The sequence below is a fragment of the Artibeus jamaicensis genome, unplaced genomic scaffold (assembly GCF_021234435.1).
Source record: "Artibeus jamaicensis isolate MK-2021 breed Jamaican fruit bat unplaced genomic scaffold, CSHL_Jam_final scaffold_474, whole genome shotgun sequence".
Classification (NCBI taxonomy): Eukaryota; Metazoa; Chordata; class Mammalia; order Chiroptera; family Phyllostomidae; genus Artibeus; species Artibeus jamaicensis.
The window spans coordinates 6307413-6328940 of NW_026522046.1; the positions used below are offsets into that span (position 1 = coordinate 6307413).

Here is a 21528-nt window from a genome sequence, read left to right on the forward strand (position 1 = left end):
TCTCCAGAAGGCCAGAGAGCAGAGACAGTAAATTTAATTGAATTCATGTTTAATAATTACAGGCACCGTGCCCCCCCTTCCCCCTGCCCAGGCAGCAGCAGGGGTGGTGCAGGGGCTGGGGCATATGCCCCCAGCAGCGAGGACGGCAGTCCCAAGAGTGATTTTTCGGAAAATAAAAAAGGACCCCAGGGGCAGGCAGTGGTGCCCCCCCCCCAAGACACACCAAATTTCAAGACTTTATATATAATATATCTCTGTGCCCCAGGGGGAGGAAGGGACACCTGGCAGCATCCTGGAGGGGGCCCAAGCCATCCTGCCTCTTCAGCCACTTTATTAGCTCTGACAATCGCACTACAGGCACCCAATGCCGCCACCACCGCCGCTGCTGAACCCCCTGCAGTCCGGGCGGCTGGCTGGGCCATCCGAGTGTCCACCGGGTTCCGAGTCCCCGGCCCCACCCGCCCTCAGTTGTGGTCAGACTCCTCCTCCTCCTGGCGAAGCCACTTGAAGAAGCCTGTGACAGATTTAAGGGCTACACCCTTGCCCTGTTGCTCAGTGGGGTCCTTGCTACTCTCCCAGCTGTAGAAAGCGTCCTCCTTCACCACGTCCTCATCGTACAGCGCATCGAAGAACATCCCAAGCAGGTCTGCAAGCAGGCAGGACAGAGTTCAGAGGTGTGCTGCCCACAGCCACCCCATCCTACCCCCCAGGATCCCTCCTACGCTGTCCTGTTAAAACAAGGCCCTTGACCCACCATCCAGACACCCTGTTTGACCATTTCAGGGTCACTAAGTCTTCGACAAGATGCTAATCTCACAACCTAAGAGATTGGTGTGCAGGAATGAGTCACTTGGCCTAACCATACAAACGGGCCTAGCCTCACTCACCTCAGCAACTTCCAGTTTCCTCATTGATGATATATTTAATGGGGAAAACTATATATAAAACTGGTACTCCTCAATTTGGGGAGTCACACAAGTCAAGAGGATAACCTGGCACACCCACCGGCCCCCCACTACGGACCCTGACAAATTCTCGATCCCAATTTCTTACTTTCCATCTATCTCCTCAACACACAGCCTCTCTGGACTTGACACTTTTACCTGTGCTAAAGCTTTTGCTAGGAACATCCGTTCTCTTGTCCCCTTCCTAGTGGACTCCTTTCGACTCAACTCAAGCAGCCCTGGCTGACCCTCTCTTCCCCATCAGCCTCGGCCTTCCCAAGCACTTGGCCTCTAACCCTGAACACAACCTACTTCCTTCCCCACACTGTGCTTCCTTTCCAAAGCAGACTTTACCATTCCTAAAAGCGAATGGAGACTGAATAATGAATACGTTTCTCCTGAATAAAACAATGACTAAAGCACAGGATCTAGAGCCCTATCCATTTGTGAAACTCGGAGCCATCTAGGAGAAACTACAAGCCAGAATGTTCCTAGGGGCACCCACCCCCAGTCTACAACCCCTTGCCCGTGGACAGCTTCCCACCCCATCCCACAGCACAGGCAGCAATACATCACCCATCCCAAACCTGTCCTCCAAACGCTAGGCCCACCCACTCTGGGGACCCTGCACAATCAACGATCCACACTGCCCTGTATTTTCAAGCCCAAGTGTCTCTCATCTCAACACCAAGGGCCTCCTTTACAACCAGTATCTCTTGTAACCAAAGAAAAAATTATCTTTTGACTGGAGATTTATTCAAAGATTTTTGTCTACCTTTGCAGTTTTTTCTTTTTTGTCTCAGGCAAGTATTAGTTCTTTCTAATCAAGATCCTGGCCCCCTGTCCACCCAAATTATGCTTCTGCCAGGGTGGCCTCCATGTTTTTATACTGCAGAAGCCCTTCATTTTCAGATCTCCTCCCATGGAGCTCTCAAGCAACATCTAGCATTACTTAGACCACTTCCCTTTCCTAAAATTACTGCTCTTTGTTCACAGAGCCCTGTCCTCCTTTGGTCCATACCTGCAGCACACAAGGCCCTCGGCCAAATCTGGCCCCCCACCTTGTTTCTACCCGGGGACAGCACCGAGCTCTTGCTTAACCGTTAGGGAGTAGTTACATTTATACAGTCCTAATAATACATTCAGTCCTTTGAAGGTAACCGCAAGGCTGATGCGGCCCCGGGTGGAAATGAGCCTGACACCCCTGCTATAGGTCCTTCACCTAAAGGTTCTACTCAGACCCTCGTCACTCTCGCTCAGGCAATCCCGTACTTCCTTGTGATTTGCACGTTGTGGCCCTGTGCTAGCAACACGCAGGTGGACCTCCAGCCCTCCAAATGAGTTCACTCTCCAAATGAATTCAGATACCTAGCGGTCTGCCAACATCTCTGATCAGGCCCACCCACAAATCACAAACTCAACACAACCAAATCCAACCTGATCCAGTGGATGGCACCACACTACCACCTCGCCTACTGAAAACCACACTGGGAGCCCTGGCTGGTGTAGCTCATAGGATTGAGCGCGGGCCTGCAAACTAAGGGATCGCAGTTTAATTCCCAGTCAGGGCACATGCCTAGGTCGCAGTCCAGTTCCCAGTAAGGGACACATGAGAGACAACCATACATTGATATTTCTCTCCCTCCCTCCTTCCCTTCCCCTCTGAAGAGAAATGAATAAAACCTTAAAACACACACACACACAAACAAGCTGGAAATCACAGGACTTCAGATCTCTCATCACTCTCTCCCCAAACCTATCCTCCATCTGCCCATCCCCCTCCCATCTTCACTGCTGCCAGCCAGGCTGGGCCACTGTCAACACACTCCTGGTCAGCTGATTCTACCACATTCGCCCCCACCCCTAACAAACCTAATGACCACTCTTCCCCTAATGACCAGAATGGTTTAAAAACTGAATTAGAATCTTTTAATTCCTTGTTTAAAATCCCACCAGAGCCTCTCCCTGTCCTTAGGTTAAAGCCCCAAACCCAGCCCATGGCTCACACAGCCCTATGTGACCAGGCCCATGTCTCTCTCCAGCCCCGTTTTGCCTCACACGACTGGTTTCTGTGCTCTCCCTCGACGGTCTTCCTTCAGCAACGCTTTCACCCTGTCCAGTTCTTCCTACCTCACAGCATTCCTCTACACACAGCTCCTTTGTTCCAAGTGTCCCCCATCTGTTACTTAGGTCCCACCTGTCAATTCCCACTCACGACCCCTTAGCCTAGGTGCACTCCCCCAAAGAGCACTCTGCAGGACCCATCTCCCCACACTCATCATTTGTGACAGACCCCAGGCCAGCATGGGGGCTGTGCTTGTCTTACTCCCTGCTAATATCCCAGGGCTCTAAGACATACCTGTTAGCAGAATGTATAACCTCAGGCAAGTTAGCCCTCAGTCTCCCAAAATACAGAAGAGGATAACACCATCTATTCTAAATAATAGTTGTGAGGATTAAATGGGGCAAGAAAAGCATCCCAGCCCAGTACCAGGCAGAGAGAAACACCATTTATCAGTTCTGCACTGCTGGCATCTAACAGTTGGCTAAGCCCAAAACAGGTGGCCAAACTTCAAGGCCAAGTCTAATTCCTCCCATATGTAGGCAAGGAAACAAACACTGCAAGGGGGGAAGGCATCAACCATCAGAGCATTTGCTCTCCAACGACCACCCACTTTTCTTGGGTTGAAACCCTTTCCAAAACTGTCCCCACTATCTGAAAGTTCTTTCACCCCACCCGCAACCCTCCAGCTTGGCTCTTACGAGGGGGCTGTTCTAAGGTCACTACAAGGGCCTGGAGGGCATAGAGTGCCTGCAGCTCCTTCTGCTCATCACACAGATATTTCTGTAGCAGTTTCGCTCGCGCTTTCAGCACCTCAACATCCACTCGGAGGGGAGTCTCAACTACAGGAAGGAAGACAGGGGTAAGTGGGATGATGCACCGTCATCCTGGTTGAGAACTAGGAGGCAACAACCAAAACCTCCCCCCCCCCATTTGTCTATTGGGCCCACCCTTGCCCCACCATCTCCCTGGCTCCTCTTACAGATAATTGCGGAATAGCAGACACTTTTCATGAGGGCTCGAACTAATGTGTTGGATGCTACCTGCTGTTCAGACAGGTTGGCCTATGCAGGAGAAAGAGAAACACATGGCCCATAAACTCTGAGTTTTGTGCCCCGCCCCTCACCACACCAAGGATGACTTCTCCTTTATCCTGCTCTCCCAATATCAAGAGAAACATACCTCTATCCAGTCAAACACCTGCTGGTTACTGCTGCCCTCCTTGAGCAGCTTCTCCAGCTGTCTGCTCAGCTCCTCGGGGGATAGCAACCTCTGGCCAGGGGCTTCTGATTCCTCTACCAGGGTATACTCCACCTTCTGCAACCAAATTGGCCCCCAGTCAAGAGGTAGGTAAATGCACCATGCCAGCCCCAAATGGAGTTATCTTAACTCCAGCACAAACCTGTTCAGTGACGAAAGCACCAGCATCCTGGCCTTCTGGTAGAAATTCTTTCCAACTGAGCCCAGCCTCTCGCCACAGCACCCCCACCTTTTTGGGACCCTGGAACACACAAGACCAACTCAGCAACCCTCCATCTCCCCCAAAATTTAACAACACTACAAATGGCACCCATCAAATATTTACTGAAAGGCTACTTACTAGGTGCCTGCTATAGGCTCAGGATGCTATAGAGGTACCAAATAGGCACAGTCCCTCCATGCTTACTGTCTCCTACTGGGCACAGACCTCAGTCACAGATACAAGAACTTGTCCACTGATACTGAAGGCTGGGGGGCTGGCCTAAGAGCCTCTAGTAAAAATGTCAATTACTTTTCACAGAATTCTCAAAGAATTACTGGACCACAAAAAGTAAACAACCAAATCCAAATAAATATCTCACCCCAGCCTTCCACACTCATCTACGTTTTTTCTAAAATAGTGTAGTTTTTCATTATTCCAAGTAACGAATACTTATGGGAGAGGACAATTAACAAGTATGTTCATTTGAGTCCCAAGTCCAGAAAATTTTAGAAGCATACATAACCACCCACCCCCAATGCAAATCAGAATCTTCACACAAACAGCAGGATGAGCCCATTTTCTGTAAAAGGCAGGAGTTTCTGAAGGCAAGACTTTTATAATAACAGGTATGTAAAATGATGACATCAACCCTTAAGATTCCTGTGTAGTTCAAGGATTTTAAAGATGCCCATTTTAACACCATTAAAATGAAGCTGTCTCAGTTAATAAACTGCATTTTAAAAACATGGTTATAAGTCTTTTTTTCCCTAGCAGAGCATAAATGTCCTATAACCTATGGCACCTTAGAGTCAGTGAAAATACGTTAAGTAATTCAATACACTTTTTCCTCTCTTTTTTTTCCAAACAAATTATCCTGGTACATATTTTTACCTAAAAGGATTAATATTTCCCCTGGCTGGTGTGGCTTAGTGGAACGAGCACTGGTCTGTGAACCAAAAGGTCGCTAATTCGATTCCCAGTCAGGACACATCCCTGGGTTCCAGGCCAGGTCCCCAGTTGAGGGTGTGAGAGGCAACCAATCAATGTTGTTCTCACACCTTAATGTCTCTCTCCCTCTTCCTCCCTTCCTCCCCCCTCTCTGAAAAGAAATAAAAACTTTTAAAATAAATAAATAAAAGGAAGTCTCACTCCTTCGTAAAATAAATAAATATAAAGTCTCACTCCTCTGTGTCCCAGGTAGCTGAACTCGGTTCCAGAACTGCACCTCCCAACTTCTCACTACCACTAAGCACCACACCCGACTTGCCTTTCCCATCTTTCCACCTGCTAATCACCAATTAACTTTCACCAGGCAGTTTCAGCACCATTCCAGGGAGGCCCACTGTCATGAACTTGTCAAACAGACACTCCTTTGCAACCTCATCATACTTAAAAACCTCAAATTCAACCAGTTTATTTCATACTTTACTTCATTGTTGTTTGTGTTAAGCTGTCATTCTTATTTTTTCCTCTTGCTTGTTTCCTGTTTCATTCACTTGCTGTATTACCAATGCCTGGTATTTAGTAGATGCTTATTTGTTTGTTTTTTTAAAAGCATTAGTTGAATGCACAAAAAAGAATCAAGCAATCAATCAAGGGTCAGGGTTCTAGATTCCCGTTCTCCAGCACTGGCCGGAACTCACCAGAGGACCTGGTCTGAGGGAGTGCCGGCCTCTCAGACACTAGCACAGGCACTACCACCCACCCCCATTAACCCCATCCCGCCAAGGGACCATGAGGCTTGTGTCACAGGTAGTCAAAACGCACAGTGGAAAGCGAAATCCTGAACACATCACCTCCCCAAAGGGTTCTCACTCACCATGCTTTTGCATAGGAGCCTCAGGATCTCCAGCAACAGGGAAGCAGCTTTGCCCAGGGGCCTCAGAGGTTTTGTAATCTCCCTATAAGAAAACTCCAGTGTTGACAATCTCTCCAAAGCCCCACACACACTACCCTACCCCTCCCTAAACCCAGGCATTTTAACCTGCCACTCCCTTTCTTCTTGTCTTTACCTCTCCTGAATTCTACCAAAGGGAGCTCACCTAAACAGCTCCCCCATGGGTACTCCACCATCCTGCAAAATGGGCGTTACTAGTTCTGCCAGGTAGAGCCACACGTGGGGGATGTCAATTTCCATGTCTTCAGCCAATTCTAGGATTTCATACAGCCTGCAAAAAGGAATTCAAAGTCAGGGCATTCTAGGAAACAGGAGCCTTACCTCCTTCTGGGGCAACCAGGCATGACTAAAAGGATCAGCCGCAGAGCCCATCAGGAACATTTCCTCAACACGGGCAATTATCTCAAGCTAAGGACACCCTCTTATCCTTAGATGGCTCACCACCCCCATCCCTGCCAAAAATAATGTTGACCAGGATAGCTGAGGAGCCTACATTCTTCCCCGAGGTCCACGGGTCCTGCACAGAAAGGAAGGGTGCAGGTCTGTAAACGCGGGAGGGTCGAAGAGGTCGGTCATACCCTTGGTAGTACTGCGCAGTGGAGAGGTGCCCGGCAGAGAGTAGCCGGTGCAGCAGCTGTCCCATGTGCTCTCGAGCAATGGCACTGCGCTCCAGTGTGGACTCGACACCGTGCCGTACAAAGATGAAGAGCAGGGCTGGCGAGGCCAGCTCCTGCACACACTGCACTGCCTCCTGCAGGATGCCCAGGTACAGGAGGAGAGCAGTCAGCGTCTGGCCCAGACCCTACATGACACAGCCACTGACACGGGCCCGCCCTCAGACCTCCTGCCACCAACCTTCATGTCATTGAGATGGAGGTATTCCTCAATGATGGCCTTGGATTTCTTCTCCAGCTCCTCCTCTGAGAGTGCAGCCTTCGGGGGACTCACAGGAGGCAGGGTGGCTTCCCGCTTCACTGAGGGGGACGGAACAAATCATGAACTCTTTAGTTCCGGTCTCTCCAGCAAACATCGACGCTCTGAATGCTACCTAAGGACTGGCTAGTGTCAAACCAGGCCACGCCACCCCCTCCCCTTCCTCTCTTTGGCCCCTTACCAGCATCCCGCCCACGGTCCCGATCCTCAGACAGGCTGGCTGCCTTGCGCAGTCCCTCAGGCTGGGAGGGCCGCTCTCTACTCCGCTCCTCCATTTCTTTGCTGAAGCTGCGCTTGGTGGCAGGTGTCCGAGATCGATCAAGCCGGTCACCACGATCACCTCCCCGTTCACTCCGCTCTAGGCGGTCTCCTCGGTCCCCAGCTTTCTCACCTCGTTCCCGGCTCAAGCTACTCCTAAAGGAAGACAGGCTCATAGTCTCTCACCTGTGCTGCCCAGGCGCTCTCTTCCTTAGTCCCGCAACATGCTGAGCAACCATCAGGCCTTGTTCTTGGCATCAGGTATATGTCCCAATCTCAGCCAGGGCCTGAGTATTGCTGGTATTTGTGGGAAATGAAGACACCTGAGAAACCTCACCTCTGAGCCACACGTCTGTTTTCTGTGCTTTCTGTAGGTACTGCTTGTTGAAGGGCTGAGAAGCGATTCAAGGTACTAGTAGCTGGACGAACAGCTTCTGATGCTGAGAAAACAAAAACTGAGTATTGAAATCTGTTTTCTTACATACTACCACCTACCTGCCAGTTTAAGACACTTGGTCCTACACCCAACACTAAAGCAGTTCAGTTCCCTAGTCCCACCAAGTAGCACATGGCTCCTGCATTACCTAACCAGTCTGTGCTGAAAGCCTCCCACACAGACAAGGCTCTGCCTTCAAGAGAGCCCACTAATAACCACCCAGCTCTTTACGGTGGCATCCATACCTGCATCAGACGGCTTGGCTCCTGAGCCTCCACTGCTGCCCTTGCCCCAGCTCAATCGCCCTCCAGGTGCGAAGAGCTGGTTGTTAGAATCAATGGAGCCAGGCTGAGGAAGGAAAGGGAGTGTAGAGTCACGGGTCTGATCTGGCCAAAGCCCCCGGCCACACATAGCCACGAACAGCCTAGACCAGGGGCGAGGCACACTTTTCCCGTAAAGGGTCAGACGGTAAGTATTTTAGGCTTTGCAGCCACAGTTTCTATTCCAGCTACTCGACACTGCTGCTGTCACACAAAAGCAGTCACAAAGGATAAAAGGAATGAGTGTAGTGGAGCTGCAGTAAAACTATGGACACCAAAATGTAAACTTTATGTAATTTCACGTCATATAATAGCATTCACTTTTTTTCAACCACTAAAAAAATGTAAAAACCATTCTTAGCCCGGGGGATTACAAAACAGGGAATGGATCTAATTTTGCGTGTCGGTTTGCTGACCAGAATGGCCCACACCAATGGGATCCTACACCCTAGGGCTGGTGGCCCTGTTTCCAGTAATCTAAGCAGTTAATCTAAGAAGAAAATTTCAGCTGTCAGAGAATGAGGGGGCTAAGACCCAAACTGTGTTTAATGCCAACTCTGATCCCTCTTTACCCTCCTATTACTAACATCGCCCCCTCTAATACACACACCCCTACCTTCGTGATCTTGGTGAGTCGTGAGGTGTCAATAGGGCGGCTGCCCTTGCTGATGGGGACTGTGTTCCAGCCACCATCATCTACAAGTGGAAGGCCACGGCCTGGGACAGAAAAAAAAAAGAGAGCATACTAAAATAGTGAGCAAAGCCTAACAGCCCTGTCCCCTTGGGCTGGCCCCAGCCTCGCTTCCTCAGGTCCTCAGTTCCATCATGGGGTCTCAGTGGCCCAGACACGTGGCACTAACAAGAAGTCATCAGTGGAAAGCACAATCCCTCATATTGCCCCCTCCTCAACTCTAGCCTCAAACTCACTGATAGGTGGACCTGGAGGGCCACCCCGACGTTTGTCGCTGCCCTTGGCCATTAGCTGCTGCACTTTTATGTGCTCTCGATGCTCCTCCAGCTCCGCTTCCTTGTGGATCTGGTCAATGGTCTTGGGACCCTGATCCCCTCGGCGTGGCACCCAATTGCTCTGTGGGGACATGAAGCCAGTCACAAAATAATTACACCAGAAAGGCCAGACAAAGCAATTGCCTGGGACTGTGGACTCAGGCAACTGACTAACAGGGGAAAGGGGTGACACACACCCGTCGCAGATCCAGCACATCTTGCAGCATAAAGCGGATTCGGGATGAAGTCTTCTTTTCCTTAATTATTTTTTCCATCTGGTTGAAATACTGATCCATTCGGGGCTAAGGAGAAGCAAAGGGATCAAGCCAGGAACTTCCAATTCCTCTCCTCCAGCTGCAAGCCCTCGGCTCCAACACTGTGGTTCAGTGGCCCAGACATGAGAGCCCAAGAGGGAGCTTGTCAGTGGACAGCAGGCCCCACGTACTTCAGCCTGTCCCCCTCCACATCCCGGGACCCCTACCTTGGCTTTTTCAAAGTCCAGATCTTTGCCAATGGTGGTGAGCAGACGGCACAGGCACTCAAGGGACTCTTCATCATGATTCTTAAGTAGTTTAACTACGCAATCGTGCATTATTGCCTCTGTTAACATCTTCAGCTTAAACAACTCCCCAATGAACTTGATATTCCCTAAAGAGCGCCGCCGGGCTATGTCTCGAGCCTCTTCCAGCTCTTCCTTCAAGCGTCCCCGTTCTTCTGCCTGGCAGTCATGGGATGGGGATGGCATCAAAAAGAAACCCAGTCCAAAGGCTAAAACCCCCTTCCTCCACTATCTGGATTTCTATACCCAGCAACAAGCACTCATGTCCTTAGGCGGAGAATCCCCCATCACCAATCAACACGCCCAATCCTACAGCTAAGAAGCATCTGGATGAGCAGGAGAGCTGGTGGGTTTTCTCTCACCGTAGCAGCTTCATCCATCTCTTTTTGCTTCTTCTCAAAAACCTCATCATCATCTTTGTCTTTTTCAAACTCCTTCTGACATCGATTCAACAACAGTTTTCGAAAGTTTACAGTCACTGTTGGCTTCTCTGTAGTGGGCACTTTCAGCTGTGAATCAAAATAGAGTATCACAGTCGTATTGTCCAGAGCAAGGAAGACACCCCCCCCACCCCGAGTCTTTAACTACCTAACCCAGGAAGAGCTCCAGCCCTGGCTCTGCCTCCTCTTGTAGGAGAACCAAAAAGATGGACTTACGGAGTACGGAGTGGGAGGCCAGACCACGGAGTAGGAGGCCAGACCACAAGACTGAGAAAACAGTGGAAACTCACCGCCATGAGGCAGCGACACATGTTGGCATAGGCCACAGAGAAGTTGGGTTCTGAAATGGCCTTTTCAAAGATGAGGTCAATGACCCCTTTCAGGCGTTCCTCAGTGTCGATGGCCAGCTGCGTCACCTGCTTCATCAGCTGCTGGAACATCTGGGGTGTCAGCTTATTCAGAATGGCGCGTACCCTGCGGAACAGGTCCTAGTGGGGAGAGGGAGCAGAGAAGACACAGGATCCAGTGAGGTTCTCAGAAGAAGAGGGGCCACCGAGAAGGATGAAGAGAGCAAGAAGAATGGAAGAGGATACTGATGGGGATGGACAGAAGCAAAAAGGCACAGCCAGCAGCTCAGCAGACCCTGAAGAGAAGGAATGGAGACCAAAAGCAGGTCCAGCCAGTACCTGGGTTTTGTTGCCATCAGCATCCTCTTCCCCCCGGTCCTTTTCTGTCCGTTTGCTGCTGGGTTTCCAGGCCTTCTCTGCTTTGTTCAGTTTTATATCTTCGGTCATTAACACTGTGGCAATGATCTTACGTGGCTCCTTTCGGAGGCCCTGCTGAGAGCGCCTGGGTCCCAGACCAGCCTGCTAAGCAAGGGTTAAAGAAAAGATACAACAGTGAGCACAACCTGAGACACCACCACATATCTCTAAGGCAGACTTCTCACTTCCCATGAGACACAAAGGGTCGCACTCCCCTAGCCCATCTCCCCCTCCACCGAGTCCCACTCACCGGCCCTCGGGGCAGCTCCCCACCTGGCCCACCCCTTGGGGGCCCACGGTTGCTGAGGGTTGGTCGGCCAAGGTTGGCAAAGGACGGCGTGAAGTCTGGGCCACAATTTATGCCCTGAAGTCTAGCAGGATCCAGTGGCCGAAGTGGTGTTTTATTGGCCTGTGAAGAGGACAGAAAATGTATCGGAAACAGGCCAGGGCTACTGACTGCTCTTTCAGGACCTCAGGCTCCTCCCCAGCCACCCATCAGCACAAACTCGGTCTCCCCTCAGGCCCACCAACCTTATCCAACACCACGTCACTGATATGGGGCAGTCCCTCTGGCTTCTGCATACTGGCAAAGATGAACTGAAAGCCAAGCAGGAACTCACGGTCATAACGTTTTTTCTCCTCAAGGTTTAGAGGCTTCCACTGATCTGCAAGGAAGACAGGGTGAACCAACCATACTATTGTCTCTTGGGACCCCGACAAGAGTGCAGCCCTCTCAACCCTCCTTCCTGCATACCTGACTTGTACTCATACTTCTGTTCCCCGGGTTGAATGTTCTCAGCATTGTGGATTTTGTCTTCCTTTGAGTCCCAAGTCTCATCTGCTTCCTCAGGTCGTGAGGGCACACTGCTGCCCTCAGGCTCTGGGCCAGGGTTGTTGCCTACAGGAGACTGATTTTCCACCTCTGGTACTCCTGGGTTCACCTGTAACCACAGGGCATCCATTTGGTTGCAGCTTAAACATTGGTCCACACTCAAACTCTGCCCCATGCTACTACATGCTCTTTACCTCCTTGAAAGCGTCTAGAAGGTCTCCTACAGCTTCCTTCTTATTGAGCTCCTTAATTTTCCGTCTCCTCTTTGGCACAGATACTGCCACTATTTAGGGAAAAAACAGAGTGGGGATAACTTAAAAAAGTGCTCCTAACCCCTGGGAAGAAAAGCAGCCACTGTGTACCACTTCCTCTTTCTTCACAGCCTCTCCAGACTTAAAATTCCCTACTCCAGCTCTTAAGATTTAGGAGTTTAATCTAGCTCTTAATCTAGCTTACTTAATCTCTTAAGTAAGCCATTACAGGGCTTCTGACCCAGACATTAGGGCATAAATGGGAGATCATCAATAAACAGAGAGAACTCCACCCTCCAGCCCAGCCCAACCCACCTCCACCATCCAGCCACACCTTACCTGGGGTGGCTGCTGCCACCTCCAAATTCTGGGACAGGTGGACAGGAACAGAGATGCTCTCTGGTGGGAGCAGTTCCTCTTCTCCCTTGTCACCCTCAGCTTCTCCTGCTTCTCCTTCCTCCTCCTCCTCCTCTTCCTCCATTTCCTCCTCTGGAGCAGGGGAAGTCACTGGAAAAGCCACAGCTGGAGCAGCAGCGAGGATGATGGGGGGAGCCACTGGTGCTGTAACCTCTTCAGACTGTTCCTTTGGCTCAGTGACTGGGCTTAGGTCCACAGCTGGTGGCGAGGGGGCTCCATTGAGCAGTTCCTCAGGTTGGGCAGTTGGAGCAATGGGCGTGGGGGAATCAGAGGAACAAACAGGGGGGAGAGGGGCAAGCTCTGGGTTCAACTCCAACTCTGGTTCTAGATCCTCAGGTGGGACCGTGCCATTAGGCTCAGGAAGAATTTCCACCTTGGGAGATGCCGGGGGGATAGAAACCTGGAGGGAACTAGAAGAGAACTCAGATTCTGGAATTGGTTTGCTAAGTGTCACTTCTACTTCCAGTATGGGTTCCGCGAGGGGAGTGGGTTCTGAAGAGATGCAATATGGCTCCCCAGTTTCACAGGGCATAGGGGCTGAGTCTTCTACAGACACTTCTATCATCCCCGTTGTCAGAGTGTCCCCAGGAATAGAGAGGACTGCAAGATTAGGCTCAGATCCTGGTTCCAAGATTGGAGGCGGTGACGGGGTCGGAGAAGGTGAGGAAGGCTGGGATTCTGAAGGGCTATGCTCTGCGCCAGGCAGCCCCGGCCGGGCCCCAATGACTGCTCCCTGTGACCGGTCATCTGCACCACAGGAAGGAAGAGTAATTAGAGGCAAGTCCTTCACTGTTGTTCTTCCTCCTCCACCTCCCAGCCAAAGCATTCCCAACCTAACACCTCCACCCAATCTTCTCCCACCTAAGCCTTTTCCTTTTTCACTCAAAATCCCATCCACACTCAAAATCCCACTACCTTAAATCTAAGTCATTCTTCTCTGACACCCTCAAGTCACCCTACCTCCTTAGCATTTTAAATCACCACTCCTTTTCCCTGTAAAAGCTCTGTCCCACATGCTTGCATACCTGGCCGGACAACAACAGCAACCTGGGGAGTCTCCCCATTAGCTTGAGGCTCCAGACCGACTCCCGTCTGCAGGACACAAAGGGTTACCAACTTTGCCCTGAAGAGTCCCACAACCCTTCTTTACTAGAGCCATTTCTACTTTAGCTCTGCCTAGAAATCCAGGAAAGCAGGGAAACGAATCCCTTAGTTAAAGGAAAAGACCAAAGAACTTGGGAGTCCAGGGCAGAATAGCCATCCCAGCCATGGCATTACTCAAACAGCAGACCATACCTGGGGAGGAGTGGGTGTGGAGGCGGTCCGGGCCCCAGACATAATTTCCTCTGTGATATCCTTCCCTCCTTGGTTTGGATCTCGAATTCTGATCTGGGGAAAGAAAAGCTACAGCTTGAGTGGAAAGCAGGAGGAGCCCGCCTCTCCACCCTGCCCCACACCTAAGACTCCAGGCCAACCCTCCACCCCCAGACTGGGAAGCAGATGGGTGGGTATCAGAAACCCCATGAGTTCTACTGTTAACCCATCCGGCTGCCCTGGTCCCACCCCTAAGAGACCCTTGACTTCACAGAGCAGCTCTGTACATCACAATGCTCCTCCCTCTCTCCTTCATCCCTGCCCCACCAACAAGCCCAATTCTGTGACTGCACACTCTGGAGCCCAGGACCCCCTTCTAGCACCCATACAGCTTACTTGTGGCTACTCGGCCTGATCTCTGGGGGCAGGGCCCAGATCCAGTAGGTGGAGCCAGGGTGACTCAGCGGCTTCCCCAGCCCTGGCACCCTATTCTGGGCACCACGCCCAGGGCTTGAGGATTGAGCAGAGGCGGAGGCCTCAAGAGCTTCCAGGACTTGGGGTTGGGGGTGGGGCCACAGAAAACTAACCATTTCTAAAGCAAGCCACCAGAAACCTAAAACCAAACATAGATCTTACAGACCCCTCCAGGTCTCAGGAATTTCCCCACTAGGCAATTCAGTCTTCCCATGAGCTTTTTCTACACTGTAATATTAGTACCTTACAAAGAACCTGAGTACTTCACAGATCCCCATTCTTTGCCCACTTCAACTGAAGATCTCCTTCCTTAACTTCCTGCTCCCTGACCCACAATGCACCTGACCTTGATTCTCCCTTTTCCAGATGTCCCAGAGCCCACTGTTGCTACTCACCGTTTTCCTCTCCCTCTTGGGAGCAATCTGGGGTGGCTGGTTCATCAAAACTGGGGTGGGGGCCACGCCAGTGGGAAACTGCTGCACACCTTGGGCTGGGTAGTAGGTGCCAGCTTGGGGGTGGTGGGGGGGGGAGGAAGGGGAGACACACGGAAAGAAAAAATGGTGGCAGTGTCAGGGCCCAACCATATACAAATGCCCGCTCAAGCACCTCCCTGCCCCAGAACCTCCCATCACCCACAGCCGGCCCCTTGCCCTGCTCCACCCTCCTCCCCAAGGGAATTAGGTGTCTATCAAAGCTGGGGAACCAGTCTGAACTGCGTTTACAAGAATTCCTGACACTGACACACACACACACACCCCTTATAGGCAGGCACTCATTTCCCACTGCACACCAGCCACCAGAGTTCTGTCTGTTCCTCTTCTACCTCCTAACATGCTGTGTATGTACCCCACCCCCTGGGCACCACATACGCATATACTCTGAGGGAGCAGCAACTACTTAACCTGAAACAGAATCAGGTCTTTGGCTGAGAATGAGAAAAAGAGATTTGCCAACCCTATCTATCCACTTAGCCTGAGTCCTGTTCCAGTCTGCAGCCCTTCGCTCAGGGTTAAGGAAATAAAAACATCATGAACCAGACCCAGGACAAGGAAAAATTAATTCTTTAAAGCAATGGTCTCCAAAATGGGATGCATTTCTTAATCTCATCCATACTCTCCACTTGTCTTTCATAAACATATTTGTTTAAATTCTGCAAATGTATAAACAAACAAAAACATGTGTTGGAGGTAGTCGTTCAAAATTTTCCCTGATCGAAAAATTTTGGAAACCACTGCCATAATGAACAGACTAATCCTTTCCTAGAATATAAATGAAAAACAGCTACAAAAACCTTCCGAATCCATGTTACATTATTACTAACAGACCCTCAAACTGGCACCCAATCATTCCTTGAGGAAGGACTCTACTCTCAGGGGCAGGACAAAATAGTCCGCCACCCACACACATCTCTACCACCTACTAACCCTATCATTTTTTAGACCAAGAGACAACACTGAAAAGATCTTAGGAATTAGTGAGCTTAGATGCTCCCTGGGACTCACTCTCACCTGACTCCATCCCCTGCTTACCGTAGGTCCCAAACTCTGTAGGGCTTGCACCCGGATAGAAGCTTGGGGCTCCTGGCTGCACAGGATACTGCTGTGTCGGAACAACATATGGGGAACGCCCCTGGTGGAAGGGGAGGAGGAAGGGAGAGAAGGAGTTGAAGAAGCTGAGGACCATATCAGACTACAAAGAGAATGTAGGGCAAGATAGGACAAGCCAACTCCAGGCAATGACCAGAAGAAAGTCCCACCTCTGGAGAAGAGATGGGACTGGAGGGTCAGGGTAGGGGTAGTGACGGTTGCGGCACAAGGTTCTGTGGCTTCCAGCCCCCAAGCCTCCAGCCTCACCTGTCCAGGGATATAGTAGGCCCCCTGGGAGGCTGAGTAGGAGATCTGGGAAGGGATCATCATTACTTGGGATCCAGCAGGGTAGACATGGGCAGCTGGGCCAGGGCGGGCGGGGGCTGCACTCTGCACTCGGGAAGCTGCACTGCTTGGGGGCTGGGCCCGGCTAGGGTAGAAGTGCTGTTAAGAGGGAGGAAGGCAGTTGATATTGGGAAGGGGAGGAAGTAGACAGCAAAATGGCCACTCTGCAATGTCTCTAATCTGGAGAGAAGTACTAGGGCCTTTGGAGTACCAGGACCAGTCCTTTCAAGACCCACTTGACCAAATGATGGTTAAGTGGCCTCTTGTACTCACACACGCCCTCCACAGTGAGGTGCACACGATGCACCCTTATGTATTTACTCCCTCACAACCAAGCATACTCATGTCACCTCCACCAGGCTACCCCTCCGCAGAGGCTTCCTAATATCCAGATGCATCATGCCTAAGTAAAAAGTAAAACCCTTTCTAGCAACATACTCCCCAGCATGCACTACTCCACCCAAGGTCCAGAGGAACTAACTGCTCACATGCAATGGTTGCCTAGTTCCCAAGTACATGTCCTACAAAATTTAACCCCTAACATGCATCAGTCAGCCACAGACCGAAGCCCCAGATGGCAAATAAGTCCCCACTCTAAAGCCTCCAGTCCCTAGGTCAAGCCCCTGACTAGGGCAGAGGGTAAAGAGTGAGGCCAGGAGGGGGTCCAGGATTAGCAAAGGAATATTACCTGCAGAGACCTGAATCCTCCCTGAGAGCACATGGGGACAGGAAAGAAAAGAATTATCCCCAAGGTGATGAGAGGAGGAAAAAATGAAGAAAGTAGGACAAGAATCTTCCCACTTAGGAAGAACTTAGGGAACAGAGAAAGGCAAGAACCAGATGGAGTGTTTATCTTGCCACAGTCCAAAGTGAAAGAGGGTAAGGGGAATGGAGCAATGGCAGCCTCCCAGTAAGAGGAGGAAACAGGAAAGCAGGAGTTGACAGCTGGGCCCAAAACACTGCTCCCAATTCTCATGGCACCAAGACCCCTAGTAACGCCATCCCCACCAACTACATACCCCCCAAGGGGCAATAAATAATCAGCAATTCAAAGTGCAGAGTCGCATAAAAGAACACAGAGCAACTGTCAAGAAATTTAGCAGATACAGGACCTCCAGAGTTTCCAGTCTAGACCAAGGTGGCTTAAGCTTTCCATAGCTCCCACCCGGGCCCCCTACTCCCATCCCCACAGCCCCTCACCTGGCGGGGCTGAGAAGGCGTGTTCATTTGTGTTGCTTGTGGCGTACTGAACACCACCGGTGCTGTCTGCCCCGGGGGAAACGCTGGCTGAAGGGGGGAGACCAGAGTTCAGCAAGAGGGGAAACCCAGGTGGGGCAGAAACCCAAGCTAGTGAAGTAAGGGGAACAGATCTGTGGCAACAGCCTCAGCAGTTCACATACCCCCTCCCCATGACAGCTCCTGGGAAGAGCCAGAGGCCCTGTCTCAATTTGGCAGCAGGAAACTGCACTTTGCCCTGACACAGATGGGGGTGGGAAAATTCAGAGGGTTGGAACCTGTTCCTGCCCGGTTGCCTGTTCTCCCCCCACCCCCACCTCTGTCTCTTCTAATTCCTCTCTAATTACCTGTGGGAGTCCAGGGGATGGGGCGGGTGGGGGGCCTGTGGGCTGTGGAGCTTTGTTCATTTCATTTGGTCCACATCAGGGTCCCCCCAACACCTGTTGAGAAAGAGGGGCGCTTGGAAAAAGGAAGGGACCCAAACTTAAGGCAAATGGAGTAGAGGAAGGATTGAGGCAAGGGCTATGTCCCACACCGAGCCCGGGAGGCGCCAAGAGGATGAAGGAGCAGAAAAGATACAGCTTATAGCCCCACCAACACGTTGCCAACCCGAATAACCACAAACCAACCCCCTGACCTGCTGAAACAGCCCCCTCACTCACCCCCTCGGTTAAGAATAAGTCCACGGTGCGGCCTACAGGTTCTGGGCATCCGAGGGCCTGGGGTTGGGAGGTGAGGGGTATCAACCTGGCTCCGCGGGGCCCAAGACCAACCAGACCGGAAATTCCAGGTCTCGCTGGCACCAGGCTCCCGGATCATAAACGGAGCTAGCAGCAGCTTCGGCCGCGGTGTCCCCACCCCCCACCTGGGGACACCGGGTTCCGGGCCTGGCCCAGGGGCACACAAGGCACGCCTGCCGCGGGTGGCCACGGGTGCACCCGTGCAGGGCCAGAGGTGAAGCCTGCCGCCGCCCAGAAGTGGAGGCCAGGAAGGGCGGGAGTCGGGCCGTAAATGGCCAGGCGGGCGGCGGCCGAAGAGAAGCCGGTTTCAAGTGAGGGTCGGCCGGGAGGGCGGGCGGGGCCGGGGGCTCCTCCCTGCCCACCGCCACCGCCACCGCCTCCCTCCCCTGCGCCCTCCCTGCGCAGAGCCGGCCAGTGCCAAAGAACAACGTGTCACTTCCCGGCGGCCGGGCCGCAAAGGGGGGAGGGGACGGCAGGCCGGGAGCCGCGGTGCCTGCGCCCGCCGAGGCTCCTCGGGTCAGACCGCTGTGGCACTTCGTGGCCGGTGAACGCTGCACTCTCCCAGGCCGCAGGGACCACATATTCTGGCCCCGCGCTTCCCCACCCCCACCCAGCAGCCAGGCCGGGCCAGGCCGGGCACACGTGGGCCGAGGATCGGGCCTTGGCGGGCGGGGGCCCGGGCTTGAGCCGCGGAGCCAGGGCGCCGGGGCGGTGGCACAGGGCGGCCGGTCCCGGCCCGGATGGCGGCGGATGCGGGGGGAGGGGGTGGGGGGGCCGGGTCGGGCCCGGACATGGCGGCTTTACCTTCAGTCTCCTTCAGTCCGCGCGGCCGAGCCCCACGCAGCCGCACAGACGTAGTCCACAACCATTTCCGGCTCCCCGCACAGATCCCGCTCGGCGGCCACCGCTTCTCCGCAGGCGCAGCCGGCGCCCCCACGTGACCGGCGCAGAAGGCGGAGCTGCGCCGAGCGCCGCGGAGCACATGGGATTTGCCCCGCCTCGTCATGTGACAGACACTGCCCGCCCCGGTGTCCCCTCCCGAACTTTAGAACTCCCAGACAGACACCCTCCCTAGCTCTGAGTCTGAGTTCCGCAGTTCTTTAGTTCATTCATGCTTTGAGCCAGGGTTTATTGAGCGCATACTAAGCCCTAGGCCAGGTGCTGGCTAGAGGCCGAGAATACGGAAATTAAAAACTCAGTTCTGTGTAAGTAAATCATGGTACAAATTATGGAATGAAATACGAATTTCATTCCATGAAACACAGCCTTGGAAAATAATGTAGGTTAGATCACTGTAAGACCTATTAAACTGAATGTTATGCTATAAGAATTGCAACATTCTAACTAGGAAATTTGTATGAGTGATTTGTCTTTAACAAAAGTTCAGCCACTCTCAGGAAGATTCAAAAATCAATCATGGAAAATTCAGAATGCTGGAAGAAGTAATCTCAAAACTGCTGCCCATTAGCCCAAACATTTGGGACCCCAGAAGGGACCATACTAGAGCTAAATTTACATACTAGGAGTCAGGTAGGTAGCCTGGGCACTAATTCACATATTGCTCCTCACTCCTGGTGGTATTACCTACTACTTACCTATTTAATACTGGTTGTACAATAAAATGGTAAGATTTGAAACCAGGCAGTCTAGATCAAGTCTGAGCTTTTAACCATTGTGCTTTCTCTAACATCTGCTCTATTCTATTGTGAGGATTAAAGGAGTAGCTTTATGTGAAAATGCTTAAAACAGTGCCTAGGTACCTAGCAAAAGTTCTCGTTCTCTCTACCTTGCTTCTGTGTATACACATAATCTCACAAGAAACTTTCTCAGCACCAATGATGAACTGGCCACTTAGTATATATGACCTATGTGACCTCAATCCTCACAATTGCCTACAAAATATTGGTTCCTGCAGAAAGTAAGGCCTGCTTGAGTGCGGTTGGTAGGATAATAATATGGGTGTAATATAGTTTTAATTTGAACATTTTGCCTATAATGCCATATGTTGTGCTTGAGTGTGATATTGTTATGTTACAGAGTAAATACAATTTTGTAACAAAGTGGGGGGATGTTATTTGCACCAGACCCTGTAAATTGTATTATCATTTCCATTATATATGAGAAACTGAAGCTCCAATGGTAAGAGAGCAAAATAGATACATAGAGGAACTACACTGAGAAAGAAAATGCAGATCTAGAGTATTCTGTGACCCTCTTCAAGTGCTGTGACTTTATCATGTTTGGCTCCCTTCTCTACTCTACTCTTCTCTTTTCTCTTTCTCCCTGAGCAAACTAAGAAATAAAAATCAGTTACTCCCTACATGCCAATCCATTCCTAACTCAGAAACCACTCTTTTGAACTCGTCAGAACAAGGTTCTACCTAAAAAATATCTTCACCTTAATCACCCCACAATCATCTCAAATTGTGTATGCCCAGATAGGAATTTGTCATATTTCTCTACTCAATAGTGCACCATGACCCCAAACATGTGGTTGCTATCCTCTATTTCAATGAATACTGCCCAACCAGAAAATCTGCGATCTGTCCCACATTACTTCCTACATCAAATCAGATACCAGGTCCTATTGGTATTTGGATCAAAACCCAGTCCTGTTGATTTTATTCCTAAAAAAAAAAAAAAAAAGTTTCTTCTGCCCCTCCCCCTCTCCCCATTTCTACTGCCCTAGTTCTGGCATTCACTTCCCTTGCCTGGTCTCTGGGCCTCCATTTTGAACTTTCCCACCCAAATAACTGATCGTGTCACTTTCCTGCTCTTTTCAGTGATGGAAATACTGTCAGTTTCTTAGCACAACAAAGCTCTTCTAAACTTGAAGAGGTTTAGAACTGTGTCTCCTGCCACACATTCTGTGCCTCTGTACACTTAGCCAAACCAAACTACCCATGGTTTCAGAAAACAAATAGCTTTTCTACTTCTCTGTTTTTGCTACTTCCTTAGCTATATCCTACCCCTTTTCCCTCTGGACAAACTCATCTTCCTCTAGGTCTGTTTCCTCATAATCCCTCACCTACCCAGGCACTTAAGCCCTATTTCAATGATACCAGGGTAACTCGTTCACACCCTAGTCCAGTATTGATCACAATGTATCACAATTGTTTCCTTTTCTTTTATGTAAGCTTTTTAAGGATTTTTTCAAAAAGCTATAGTTTGTATCCCCACAAACTATAATGTCGAATGCAGAATAAGGCTCCATTGATATTTCTTGCTGAATGACTGAATGTGAAAGATTAGG

At 51.0% G+C, this 21528-nt stretch overlaps 1 protein-coding gene and 2 non-coding genes across 9 annotated transcripts; all 3 read right to left on the bottom strand.

The window, feature by feature from the left end:
* Positions 1-32: 32 nt before the first annotated feature.
* On the bottom strand, positions 33-19211 carry EIF4G1 (eukaryotic translation initiation factor 4 gamma 1). 7 transcript variants are annotated; one of them, XM_037154871.2, is made up of 33 exons: positions 19080-19211; positions 18198-18254; positions 17883-17975; positions 17500-17586; positions 16288-16398; positions 15898-15997; positions 14764-14876; positions 13877-13969; positions 13606-13672; positions 12503-13327; positions 12107-12195; positions 11835-12021; positions 11612-11745; positions 11331-11489; positions 11003-11185; positions 10607-10804; positions 10239-10385; positions 9799-10035; positions 9515-9619; positions 9240-9399; positions 8929-9029; positions 8238-8340; positions 7894-7996; positions 7480-7712; positions 7221-7339; positions 6944-7116; positions 6511-6636; positions 6288-6369; positions 4409-4507; positions 4189-4323; positions 3989-4070; positions 3708-3848; positions 33-646 (listed from the first exon to the last, which is right to left on the bottom strand). In XM_037154871.2, exons 3-33 carry the CDS (start codon positions 17940-17942, stop codon positions 465-467), a joined length of 4734 nt encoding a protein of 1577 aa, XP_037010766.2. In that variant the 5' UTR covers positions 17943-17975; positions 18198-18254; positions 19080-19211; the 3' UTR covers positions 33-464. The 7 variants fall into 7 exon arrangements, with proteins under 7 accessions (XP_037010766.2, XP_037010763.2, XP_037010762.2 ...); XM_037154868.2 differs by having other exon boundaries at positions 11003-11182; positions 16222-16398; XM_037154867.2 differs by having other exon boundaries at positions 16222-16398.
* Positions 9115-9190, bottom strand: LOC119056471 (small nucleolar RNA SNORD66). The gene has a single exon (XR_005083889.1). It is a non-coding gene; the product is annotated as a small nucleolar RNA SNORD66 (small nucleolar RNA).
* On the bottom strand, positions 9658-9746 carry LOC119056472 (small nucleolar RNA SNORD66). Its single transcript, XR_005083890.1, has one exon. It is a non-coding gene; the product is annotated as a small nucleolar RNA SNORD66 (small nucleolar RNA).
* Positions 19212-21528: the final 2317 nt, after the last annotated feature.